We start from the raw sequence: 13,256 nt of genomic DNA on the forward strand, positions 1-13,256 counted from the left end.
CTCCCAAAGCAGCCCCCTTTCCCTCTCCCTATCTCTCCATGGCCCCTTTCCCTCTGGCCCCCTGAATTAATCCCCCTGCTTACCCTCCCTCCATCCCAGCGTCTTCCGGCCTGCTCCTCTTCAAAGCAGGCCGCGATCGTGGTGGCCGGCCCCAGCGAACTTCGCAGGCCGCTCCCCAACCCGGAAGCACGCTCCCCTCCCCCCCCCGACGCGATCCCGTGCGTCAGAGGGAACGTGCCACCGAGGCCGGAAAGCGGCCCGCGAGGCCCGCCAAAGCCTGCCACGATCGCAGGCTGCCCCGAAGAGGAGGATCAGCGGCAGCGACAGCACCGGTGAGCGAGGGCGGGAGGTATGGTCCAGTTTTCTTCGGGTTGGTGAGGGCGGGAGGAGGGGAGTGGCCAGAGTGATCACTGGCCGGGTTCTAAAATGGAACACGGCCACGGATCACACACCACGGCCGCAGTAATCACGCTTTTTTAAAAGCGCATGTGCCACTAACCTTTTATTATATAGGATAATCTGATTCCTGGTCTCCAGGAACCCATGGCAATCACTATTCAAAAATTCCAGCTGGCATATTTAATACTGGTATTTGGATACTAGTCAGCACTAGGTATCTGAGAATCAGCACTGACCAGCAGTGTTATCTAGTTCACAGCAATATCTAGAAAAAGTTAGAATTGACATTTTTCTGCTCCAACTTCAGATAAGTTAGAACCCTACAGATTTGCTCGTGGACTGCTCCAGCATTGTCCAGACAGTGCTAAGGTGGTCAGAGGAAATATTCAGCAGTATTATCTGGCTAGTGCCACTAGATAAGAACACAAGAACAGCCAAACTGGGTCAGACCAATGGTCCATCTAGCTCAGTTTCCTATTTCCAATAGTGGCCAGTCCAGGTCATAAGTACCTGCCAAAAACCCAAATAGAAGAGGAATCCCCAAAGAATAGCAACATTCCATACTACCGATCCAGGGCAAGCAGTGGCTTGTCTGTCTCAACAGCAAACTATGGACTTTTTCTCCTTGAACTTGTCCAACCCTTTTTTAAAACCAGTCATGCTAACCGCTGTAACCACATCCGCTGGCAACGAGTTCCAGACCTTAACTATTCTTTGAGTAAAAAAATATTTTCTCCTATCTGTTTTAAAAGTATTCCCATGTAATTGCATCAAGGGTCCCTTGATTTTTATACTTAAAGGCACAGGAGTACACCAGCACGTCAAGGGTCTTCTTATAACAGAAGGCATTAAAGTTATTATATGTCTCCATGTCTGCGGCAAGAAGCTGAGTCAGTCCTGGTTTTACTCAATGAGGGCATAAGCTTCCAGTTGAGCTTCTTAAGACACAGAACTACCGTGATACCGAACATTCAAAGACCTCAAAAGTACTTACAATGCAAGAAGCAAACCTTTTTCAGCAGAAAAAGTTTGGAAAGAAAAGTCATGGTATGAGGCTTTGTGGGGGTGGGGAGAAGAGGTGGAGACTCAAGAGCAAAGTAGAAGAAAGGCACCAGGAACTAAAATGGGCAGTGTGGGTAGATTTAAGAATTCTTATCTGCCCTCTTACTCTGTGTTACAAGTTCATGATCACACGGGATAAAAAACAAGACTGGCTCTGCCTTTTTCTATGAACAGGGAGTTTATCTGGTAATTCTAAAGATTAAATATACAGTTGGTCAGGTGCAAACACAAAACCCAGGAAGCCCAGCTCCCAGTACACACTGCATGCTAACTTATTATTCATTGCACAGAATGTGCTTCATAACACTTCTTAACATCATAAAATAGCTGTCTGGTAAGCAATTTTAGTACCCTGGAATGTATACCATCTGGTCCAGGTGATTTATCACTTTTTGGCTTGTCGATTTGGCTTGGAACATCTTCCAGGTCTGCTGAGATTTCCTTCAGTTCCTCCACATCATCACCCTTGAAAACCACTACCAGTTCAGGGGATGGAACTGCTCTTGTATGAGGAAAGACTAAAAAGATTAGGACTCTTCAGCTTGGAAAAGAGACGGCTGAGGGGAGATAAGATTGAAGTCTACAAAATCCTGAATGGAGTAGAACGGGTACAAGTGGATCGATTTTTCACTCTGTCAAAAATTACAAAGACTGAGGGACACGATGAAATTAATAATAATAATAACAACTTTATTCTTGTATACCACCATACCTCGCAGTTCTAGGCGGTTCACAAAAAAGAAAACTGAACAATCAGTAAAAATACAAAAGTCAAAGAAATACAAAGGGGAACAAAAGATATCAAGTGACAAATTTATCAAACAGATAGGTCTTCACCAGTTTTCTGAAAGAGTAGTAGGATAGAGCACGTGGAATAATTACGCCTAACCAGGGAAATACTTTTAAAACAACAGGAGGAAATTTTTTTCACCCAGAGAATAGTTAAGAGCTCTGGAACGCATTGCCAGAGGTTGTGGTAAGAGCGGATAATGTAGCTGGTTTTAAAAAGGTTCAGACAATTTCCCGGAGGAAAAGTCCATAGTCTGTTATTGAGAAAGACATGGGGGAAGCCACTGCTTGCCCTGGATCGGATTTGGCCAGGTACTAGGGACCTGGATTGGCCAAAGTGAGAACGGGCTACTGGGCTTGATGGACCATTGGTCTGACCCATTAAGGCTTTTCTTATGTAACCATTTGACAGGGAAAAGGAAAGGCTTTAAATTTATTGTTCCCCCCACCTCAACAGCCTTATGTGGCAGCTGCTTGTCAGTCCACTGTTTGAGCCGAATATCCACAGTAGTGTTAAATGTGCCTGAGTTTGCAGTCTGTGCCGCTGGCAGATAGATGTTCTCAATCACATGAGTGGACACTCTATCCCACAACATTTTCTGAAGGATCTCTTCCCTGAAATTGAAGGGCAAAATGTTAAAAATAAATTATGTTCTTACCTGCTCATTTTCTTTCTTTTAGTCCCTTCCAGACCGGCACAGAATGGAAGGGTTTACGGTCCTCTGAGATATTGACTTTTGGCTACAATACAAGTGGGCTGTGCAGTCCCATCTACAATCAGTCTGATGAAACCAACTAGGCTGAACTACACACTCACATGGAGAAAACAAAGGAAAAGGTCCGAATTGGACCTGAACACACTGTTGGATACGGATTAGAACAAGAACTTTCCAGCAACGCCCCACAGTTCGCCAACTAAACCAGCCGAACCAGTTGTGGCTTCATTTGAAGTCACTGAGCAGTCTTTCCAGTGGCAGAGACTCTTACGTTCTCCTTTAGCAGATTCAGCAATGATGCAGGGCCACATTAAGAACAATGTGTGGTTGTGCCTACTGAACCTTAGAGGGATGGTTGGCCCTTTTGTCAGCTGGGAGCAGAATCTTAAAATCTACAAGTTCTGACTTACATACAAATCTGACTTAAAAACGTTACTCGTTCTTAACTTGGGGACTGCCTGTATAGAAATAATCAAGCCATTGTGACATCACTGCTGAGGTTGGCTCTTAGGCATTGGTGGCACAGCGCTGGGCCAGCCAAGGAGTTGCAGGGCGAGCTGAGCCTGGTAAGCACGTGGCTACGTGCGGCTAGAGGAGAGCGCTAGCAGAGGGCAGAGCGGAGGAGAGAGCGAGGCCGGTGCAGGGAGGAGAACGAACCGGAGAGAGGGCTAGCAGGGCGAGAGAGGAGGGAGCAGGCAGCGGAGGAGAGAGTGGAGGCAGAGCGGAGGAGGCAGTGAAGCGGAGAGAGGACAGAGAGGGCGGCGAGTGGAGCGGAGAGAGGAACTGAGTAGCGGAGCAGACCGGGAGAGAGGCAGACGGTACACGGAGAGGGGAAGAGGCGAGAGTTAGCTCCGCCTACCCCCTGACGTCACCAGACTAACTCCCCCCATAAAAGGGGAGGAGCCAACGGCGCGCAGCCGTTCGGCGCGCGGCGAAGGCGAGCGGCAAAGGCGCTTGCCTTAGCGAGAGCGCCTTTGCAAAGGAGCCTTGCGAGGGAGCCAGAAACGCCAAGTAATTCACTTCTTTTCTCTTCTTTTTTCTTTTTCTCTTTTTCTCTTTTCTCTCTCTCTTACCCACAGCAGGAGCACATCAGCACTTCACGAGAGCGTTGGAGGACCCAGGATCTCAGAGGTACTTTCCGGTATACTGCACAGAGTGCAATATGTACGACTACCTCCCCTTGGGAAGGCGGGAGTACATATGCAGTCGGTGTCAGGAACTGGAAAGCCTGAGGATGGAGGTCAGCAGTTTGAGGGCCAGGGTCCAGGAACTGGAGGGACTGCGCACCACAGAGGAGACGAGCTGGTCAACCAAGGACACAGACGGAGCAGGCCCCATTGTGGACCAGGTGAGGGACCTCGAGAGATTCATCGATGAGGCCTATAGGAAGGTGGAGGACCAGGACCAGCAGCTGCACAGACGGATGTCGGCAGACGAGACCCAGGATCCACAAGGCGAAACCAGGGAAGGACCTAGCGGAGGAACCACGCAAGAGAAGGAGACCGTGGCTCACCGGGACCCCGAGGGAGAGACGCCGCACTACACCAAGGACACGGACCTGAGACAGAGGAGGTTGCTGAGGAAAGGGAAGTCTGCTATTGTGGTGGGAGACTCGATCTTGAGAGAGGTAGATAGTCACGTAGCTGAAGGAAGGGAGGACCGGCTAGTGACTTGTCTCCCAGGGGCCAAGACACGAGACATCACTGATAGGATCGAGCGGATCCTGGACGGAGCAGAGACAGAGGAGACTGCGGTGATAATCCACGTCGGAACGAATTATGTGAGCCGGAGGAACTTCAGCATGGCCACACTGACTGACCAGTTCAGGGTCCTGGGACGAAAGCTGAAGCGGAGTACCCGGAGGATTGCATTCTCAGAGATCCTGCCTGTACCGAGAGCAGATGCAAAGAGACAAGCAGACCTCCAGGCTGTGAATGCATGGTTGAGGAGATGGTGCCAGGAGGAGGGCTTCCACTTTGTGAGGAACTGGACGTCCTTCTGGGGAAAGAGTAAACTCTACCGGCGGGACGGCCTGCACCTGAGCACAGCGGGAACTAGACTACTGGCAGCCAATGTGAGAAAGGAGATCGAGAGGGCTTTAAACTGAGGAGAGGGGGAAAGCCGACAGCTGATCTGATGTTGACGCTTCGGACAACGGTATCCAGAACAGATGCTGAACGGGATGACTGCAAGGAGGAAGTAGAGAGACCGGTGGATCTTATGATCAGACAGCGAGGGAAACATCAGGTAAAGGGAGCTTGCTGGGAGGAGACTAAGGGGCATGGAGACACAGGGGGACTGGGTGGCATGAGGGCGAAAGCTGAGGGCAATATAGGGGTGCCATAAGGCGAAGGGGATCAAACTGAGGCTCAAGGGATGATAGCCCAAGAGGGGGCAGGTAGGGCTAGAAAACCCAGAGGAAAAGCAGGGAAGTGGGGTGGCGGGAAAGTGGGGAAGCCGAAAGCTACGAGGGTAAAGGCTGATGGCAAAGCAGAAGCACAGGAAACAGGAGAACTGCCCATAATTCAAGGGGAGGCGGCCCAGGTAAATGCGGAGATGGAGGAAAAACGACGGGACCTGCGGTGCTTATACGCAAATGCAAGAAGCCTCATGGCCAAGATGGGTGAACTAGAGGTCATGGCCAAGGGGTAGGACCTGGATATAATTGGAATTACAGAAACATGGTGGACAGAGGAGAATCAATGGGATGTGGCGCTGCCGGGGTACAAGCTCTACAGGAGGGACAGAACCCACAAAAAGGGGGGAGGCATAGCAATATATGTAAAGGACTCTATCTACTCGGTCGGGATGGATATGGCAACGAAGGCAGAGGGGCTGGAATCACTATGGATCAAATTGCCGGGAAACAAGGGTGCAGGCATAAAACTGGGGTTGTACTATCGCCCACCTGGTACGCCAGAAGGAGTCGGACACGACTTGGAAACTGAACTGAGACAGGAATGCGGGACTGGAAGTGTAACAGTGATGGGGGACTTCAACTACCTGGGGATAGACTGGAGTACGGGTCACTCCAACTGCACTAGCGAAACAGGATTTGTAGAAGCTGTGAGGGACTGCTTCATGGAGCAACTAGTCAGGGAACCGACGCGAGGGGGTGCTACTCTTGACCTCATCCTAAACGGATTAGGGGGGCCTGCAAGAGAGGTAGAAGTGGGAGGACCACTAGGCAAGTGACCACAACACAATCAGATTCACATTAGAAAGGGGGACACCCATAGTAAGGAGGACCGCAACAACTGCGCTCAACTTCAGTAAAGGGAACTATGTTGCTATGAGGAAAATGGTGGGGAGGAAGCTCAGAAACATCTTTAGGATGGAGACTGTAGGAAGCGCCTGGACCCTATTCAGGGACACCTTGCAGGAAGCACAAAGAATGTACGTCCCCAGTTTCAGGAAAGGCTGCAAGAACAAGCGGTCAAAGGACCCGGTTTGGATGTCAACAGAAGTAAAGAGGGCAATAAATGACAAAAAAGTATCCTTCCGGAGATGGAAAAAGGACCCAATGGAGTAAAATCACCAGGCGCACAGGAAATGCCAAAAGGAATGCCACCGAGAGGTTAGAAAAGCAAAAGGGAAATACGAAGAGGGGCTGGCCAGGGAGGCGAAAAACTTCAAGGCATTCTTCAGTTACATTAAGGGGAAGCGACCAGCGAGAGAGGAGGTGGGGCCGTTGGACGATGGGGATAGGAAGGGAGTGATTAAGGAGGATAAAGAGGTAGCTGAGAGGTTGAACACGTTCTTCTCGTCGGTTTTCACGAGAGAAGACACATCTAATATACCGGACTCAGAGGAGCTCATGAGTGGGGAACAGGCTGAAAAATTGGAGCACATAGAGGTAAGTAAGGAGGATGTCCTCAAACAGATAGACAGGTAAAAATGCGGCAAATCACCGGGCCCAGACGTGATCCACCCAAGGGTTCTGAAGGAACTAAGACAAGAAATAGCGGGCACAATCCAACATGTTTGCAACCTATCCTTGAAAACTGGAGAGGTACCAGAGGACTGGAAATTGGCAAATGTCACACCCATCTTCAAAAAGGGATCGAGGGGTGACCCCGGGAACTACAGGCCGGTGAGCCTGACTTCAATAATAGGGAAAATGGTGGAAGCTATGATCAAGGACGGCATTTGCGAGCACATCGAGAGAAATGGCCTACTGAGAACAAGCCAGCACGGATTCTGTAAGGGAAGGTCATGCCTAACAAACCTTCTGTACTTCTTTGAGGGAATAAGCAGTTGGGTGGACAATGGGGAACCCATAGACATCATTTACCTCGATTTTCAAAAGGCTTTCGACAAGGTGCCACATGAAAGGCTGCTTAGGAAGCTGTGGAACCACGGGGTGGGAGGGGATGTGCACAGATGGATCAAGCACTGGTTGTCGGGTAGACTGCAGAGGGTCGGAGTAAAGGGCCAATATTTGACTGGCGGGGAGTCACGAGCGGTGTGCCACAGGGATCGGTTCTGGGGCCGTTACTCTTCAACATATTCATCAATGACCTAGAAAAGGAGGCAAAGTGCGAGGTTATAAAATTTGCAGACGATACCAAACTGTGCGGCAGAGTTAGGTCCAGGGAGGAGTGTGAGGACCTGCAAAGGGACCTGGACAAGCTGGAAGACTGGGCAAACAAATGGCAAATGCGCTTTAACGTGGAAAAATGTAAGGTCATGCATATAGGGAAAAAGAATCCGTTGTTCAACTACAAATTGGGGGGGGGCATTGTTGGGAGACAGCGGTCTTGAGAGGGACTTGGGTGTGCTGGTGGATGCATCACTGAAGCCATCTGCACAGTGCGCAGCAGCCTCAAAAAAAGCCAACAGGATGCTGGGCATCATAAAGAGGGGCATAACAACCAGGACGCGGGAAGTCATCATGCCATTGTATCGAGCGATGGTGCGTCCACATCTGGAATACTGCGTTCAATATTGGTCGCCGTGCCTCAAGAAGGACATGGCGGTACTTGAGAGAGTCCAAAGGAGAGCAACCAAACTGGTAAGAGGGCTGGAACACTGCCCATACGCCGAGAGGTTGGATAGGCTGGGGCTCTTCTCTCTGGAAAAAAGGAGGCTCAGGGGAGATATGATGGAGATCTTCAAGATCATGAGGGGCATGGAGAGGGTGGATAGGGACAGATTCTTCAGACTGAAGGGGACAACAGGTACGAGGGGGCATTCGGAGAAACTGAAGGGAGATAGGTTCAAAACAAATGCAAGGAAGTTTTTTTTTTTCACCCAAAGGGTCGTGGACACTTGGAATGCGCTACCGGAGGAAGTGATCAGGCAGAGTACGGTACAAGGATTCAAACAGGGATTGGACGGATTCCTGAGGGATAAAGGGATCGTGGGATACTGAGAGAGGTGCTGGGATGTATCACAGGTATAGAAAGCTAACCAGGTAATAAGTATAGAAACCCAACCAGGTCGTGCATGTGCAAGACTGGAGGGTTAGGACTTCGATGGGAAGCTAGGACTTAAATGGGAAACCAGGGTGGCAAGGGGACCCCCTCTGGGGATTCAGACAGGTCTTGACCTGTTTGGGCCGCCGCGGGAGCGGACTGCTGGGCAGGATGGACCTGTGGTCTGACCCGGCGGAGGCACTGCTTATGTTCTTATGTTCTTATGAATGAGGCATTATGACATCACAATCTCAGCTCTGGAATGTTGCTACTTAAGAACGCAGTTGCAGCTTCATTTGAGTTCACTGAACGGTCTTTCCAGTGGCCTAGACTCCACCTCCACCTCTCTTGCAGCAGATTCAGCAATGATGCAGGGCCACATAAAGAGCAGTGTGTGGTTGTGCATGCAGAACCTTAAAGGGAACACTGGTACTAGGGACAGTTGGCCCTTTTGTCAGCTGGGAGCAGAATCTTAAAATCTACAAGTTCTGACTTACATACAAATCCGACTTAAGCACAGCTTTAAAAACATAACTCATTCTTAACCTGGAGACTTTAAATTTGCAACAGCACATGAGCTATGAGGCAGAAACACTGACATATAGCATCCTTTGTGCTGATACAATGTATCAGACTACGAAGGGAACACTAGACGATGGGTAATTAATTACCAGTGCTTTGATGTAACCTGGCTCAAGCTTATAACTTCATCCAGGATTTCATTCTTAGCTTTTTCAAACAGTTCATTCTAAGGAAAAGGAAATAAAATGAAAAACTACGCTTGGCAGATGACATCTCATGAATTGAACATCCTGCTGCTATATGCAAACTGAGAAGCAGACGCTCAGAGATATGCAGTAACAGCGGGATCTGGATAGTCCCGGTTGTCGCCTTTCAACCACCCGCACCCTTCACCCATTGCCCTTCTATCTAAGAATTCAACACACACTCAGATATGGAAAAATAGCCACAGCTCTATTAATTGATCAATAATAATAACCAAATAACATAACATTGCATATATTAAGCATCAATTAACAACATCACCAAGCTCCTCCCAAGCTACCAGGTGTACAAAGCAACATATTGCCCCCAACCCCGCCACATCAGCAAGAGTGTGAGGGATGGCATGGCCACATGCCCCTTTAACCGGGTCACCTGACCCCAAGGCACGGCCTCCCACTTATCGCCGGATGAGCTCCAGCACCCAGTAGCTCGGGAAACCCGCCCTCCCAAGCTACCAGCACCAGTCCACAACACGGGCAGGCGGGTGGGAAAAAGCCGCCCTGGAGGACCCTCCAAGGTCCCGGCTTTAAAACCTCGTCCCCAGGCCATCCATCACCTCCTTCCACCAATCCACCCACTGCCTTCCAGCGGGAAAAATCCCCTGCCCAATCCTCTCTACCTACAGCCCTCCCAACACTGCCCCTCCACTGCCACCTTGTCTCAACAGGTGACACGTGGGCAGCCCCGTGTTACCTTACGCCCGTCGAGACAAGCTCTCGGGATACATTTATTTTTTACCCGCACTATCTCCCCTGAGAGACTATTTTCCATGCATGCAGAAGCCATTCTATCTAGCAATGCATCTTCCTTTCTCCAGGAGTTAAACCTTTGGTCTGAAATGCTCCTTCCATGGACAATTACAATATACAACTGATTTTCATGCTATTTTCCACATGATTACCAGGTTTTGCTTTGAGGACTAGTCCTGGGTGACTAATTTTCTACATACAATTTTAAAAAGAAAAACATTTAACAGAAATTTTACCCTGTCGAGCTCTCTGAGTCGTGGAAAGTTGTTCTTCCATTCAGTTTCAAGGTTAAAACGCGTTGCTAAAAGAGAAAATTACAGAACATGAAATTCATAACCGAGCTTTATAAACCTTTTGTTTTCTCTCATTACACCTTTTCAGTAAAATCCCTAAAATATACCACAGCTGGAAATGTTTTTACACAACATCCGAGAACTCATGAAAGCTTAAATGGTTTCGCCATGAGCTCTCCTCCTAGGAAATCAAACTAAGAAAACATATTCCACCTTGAGAATTAAGGTCTGGTAATACTGGGTCTGAAAGAGTATGAATGAAAGAGATCTTAGGCATCTTCTATTCTAGGTCCACAAGAAATAAAAACATTGCTGGGCCATTTGCAATTTCAGAAGATTTAAAGAAATGTCTGTTTGGTGAGTTGGGAACAAAATTGTAAAGGATGAATGGGCACAGCCAGCGAGGTGCAGTTGAACCCCGCCTACCCGACTGAAAATGAATGCAATGCTAAAATGCTTGCAGCCAGCCCCTTTCTTCTGCCACGTCACTTCCTCTGCTGGCTGGCCACCGCTGTTGCTTTGGGAGGACTCGCGGGTAAGAAATACCAGCTCCACAAGGGGTGAGGGTTGATCAGAGGCCAGACCTGCACGAGGGAATGAGGGGGTTGTCAGATCAGGAGCAGGATGGCTGGAAAATGCCACCGGGGGGGAGGGGACAGATGATGAACTGCAATTGGGAGGGGAGGGGGGAGAAAGGGACATATATGGTGGACCCATAGGGTGAAAGGGAAGGGAGGGGAGGAGACGAATGCTGGACCCATAAGTGGGGGAGGAAGAAGAGGAAGAGATGCAAGCGATAGAGGAAGTGGGGTGGGGTAAGAGAACATGGATGCTTCTAAACTCTGGAAACTTATATAAAATTAGTGCTGTGTGCTTCTGTTATTCAATTTCAGTCTTCAGTCAGTTGATCTAAAACGGACTTACAGCAGTTTGGGCGCTGTAAGTGAAACGATGGATAGAAGGAAATTTTTGGGAGGTAAGTTTATAAATCTTGTGACTGTAACAACATTTTTAGATAGCGTTGAAACATATTAGATTTTGTTTAGGCCTAATTGAAATGAATAAAGTAAGTTTCTATCAGTTGACTGGACTCAAATGGATAATTAATTTTGTTGTTTTATAATTCAGGAATGAAGAGGAAGAAAATAGAAAAAAGCAGAGTGAAAGCGAGAGTGAAGAAGAAAAACAGGCACTTCTTCTACCACTCTAGATCAAGCCACATTATGTAGTAATGACACTGGCGAGGGATGTTGTGACGATTTGGGAAGATGAGTAAGGCATTTGTCACTGGAAATAATAAAACGTTGTTAGACACCAGATGAAAATTACAATTTATTTCAGAAGATGCTATTCAGTCAAACCTTGAACAAAAGTTTGCTTACTTAGCTTAAACCAGTGGTCTCAAACTCACGTCCCTCAGTATGTTTATCATAATCACAAAAGTAAAATAAAAGTTTCTTGATCAAATGTCTCTTTAGCTATAAATGACAATATTATTATTAAGACTTAGCCAAAAAAAAGGCTTATAAACTATAAAGAGTTTTACCTCCTGCAAAATTGTCATTTCTTTAATAAGACATTAACTATTTTTTCTGAGGCCCTCCAAGTACCTACAAAGCCAAAATGTGGCCCTGCAAAGGGTTTGAGTTGGAGACCACTGGCTTAAAGCCATGTATTCAAGCTCGAGTCCAATCCCAGTGTAGTTCTCAGTCTAACATCGTTTGCACCCCCTTAGTTTGGATCCTGGGTACACCCACAAAAGGATGTGAGGAGCACGGTCTGTTCTTAACATATTGCTGACTGTATTTGATGTTTTCTTGATATTTTAATTTAACATTTTGCTTTTTTTATAATATTTTAATTGTACAATTATACAATCTCTTGTTATTGAAATTAACACATTTTACTAAGGGCTCCTTTTACAAAGGTGCACTAGTGTTTTTAACGCATGCACCGGATTAGCGCAAGCTAGCCAGAAATCTACTGCCTGCTCAAAAGGAGGCGGTAGCAGCTAGCATGCGCTATTCCGCGTGTGAAGGCTCTGCCGCAGCTTTGTAAAAGCAGCCCTAAGTGACTGAGGTTAACAGGTCCTTGCCCTTCAGAATGCAGCAAAAGCTAAATACTGGGTTTGAATCAGTAGAAGCCAAAACGAAACAAAATCCAACCATACCGCAGTTATAGTCGAAGAGCAGAAAATCAAAAGAAACTACAAGATGTTTTGTTGCCCAGAGAATGGTTCACCTGGACCCAACAGGGAGACGGAATCTTCACAGGATTTTTTCGGTGTCCCACAGGCCCAAAACACAACCCATTTGGTTCATTCATTTTGAGATACAGAAGATCTTGGACCCCTGAGGAAGAAGTGTTTTTCGAAACATGAACCGTGTCGGATCCAGGTTTCACACTTAGATGAACCATTTACTAGGCAACAAAAAATTTTATTGACTTTTTTTTTTTTTTAGAAAATTCTTTATCTTATTTGCTATAATTAAATAACAAACATTCATGAATATAAACAAATACACAATGCAAATAAAAGGAAAAACAACATCATCAATGATCTAGCCAACATTATACTGGTCGCCAGTCCCCAATCTAGGAAATTAAAATCTATTTGTCTATTACCATCATTGACAGGCATAGTCTGTGGCTTACTTTATTTACTATGTCACTAAACATCCTGCTACACTGAGAAAAAAAATAGAAAACTTTAAACTTGCAACAAAGGTTTATCTTTAACAAAATCTTCCAACTGGGCCGGGTCTAAGAACACATATTTATCACTTGCATACGAGATAAGGCACGTGTAAGGAAATTTTAAGGAAGACGGTCACACCATTACTAAGACTTTTGGCTTAAGGAGTAGAAACTGCCTCCTCTTGAACTGAGTCTGTCTAGAAACATCAGGAAAAAATGATTACCCCGTTGGCCATAAAACAGATCTTGCTTTTTCACAAAATATACCTTCAAAATAGCCTGTTTTGAAAGCCACCAGGAGTGTTGCCCATTTGCTTATCATGTCCTTTGATGATTCAAGAAACTGTG

The 13,256-nt window shown here is 47.1% G+C and overlaps 1 protein-coding gene across 5 annotated transcripts in view; it reads right to left on the minus strand.

Annotated features, from left to right (window-relative positions):
* The window catches only part of OPA1 (OPA1 mitochondrial dynamin like GTPase), a 128,059-nt gene that overhangs the window by 54,557 nt on the left and 60,246 nt on the right, over window positions 1-13,256 (minus strand). For all 5 annotated transcript variants that reach the window (XM_033958403.1, XM_033958400.1, XM_033958401.1 and 2 more), the window contains 3 exons: window positions 10,155-10,219; window positions 9,055-9,131; window positions 2,700-2,865 (listed from right to left, as the gene is read on the minus strand). In XM_033958403.1, coding sequence (XP_033814294.1) covers window positions 2,700-2,865; window positions 9,055-9,131; window positions 10,155-10,219 — 308 coding nt within the window. The remainder of the gene's footprint in view (window positions 1-2,699; window positions 2,866-9,054; window positions 9,132-10,154; window positions 10,220-13,256) is intronic.

This window comes from Geotrypetes seraphini, chromosome 9 (assembly GCF_902459505.1).
Source record: "Geotrypetes seraphini chromosome 9, aGeoSer1.1, whole genome shotgun sequence".
Taxonomy (NCBI): Eukaryota; Metazoa; Chordata; class Amphibia; order Gymnophiona; family Dermophiidae; genus Geotrypetes; species Geotrypetes seraphini.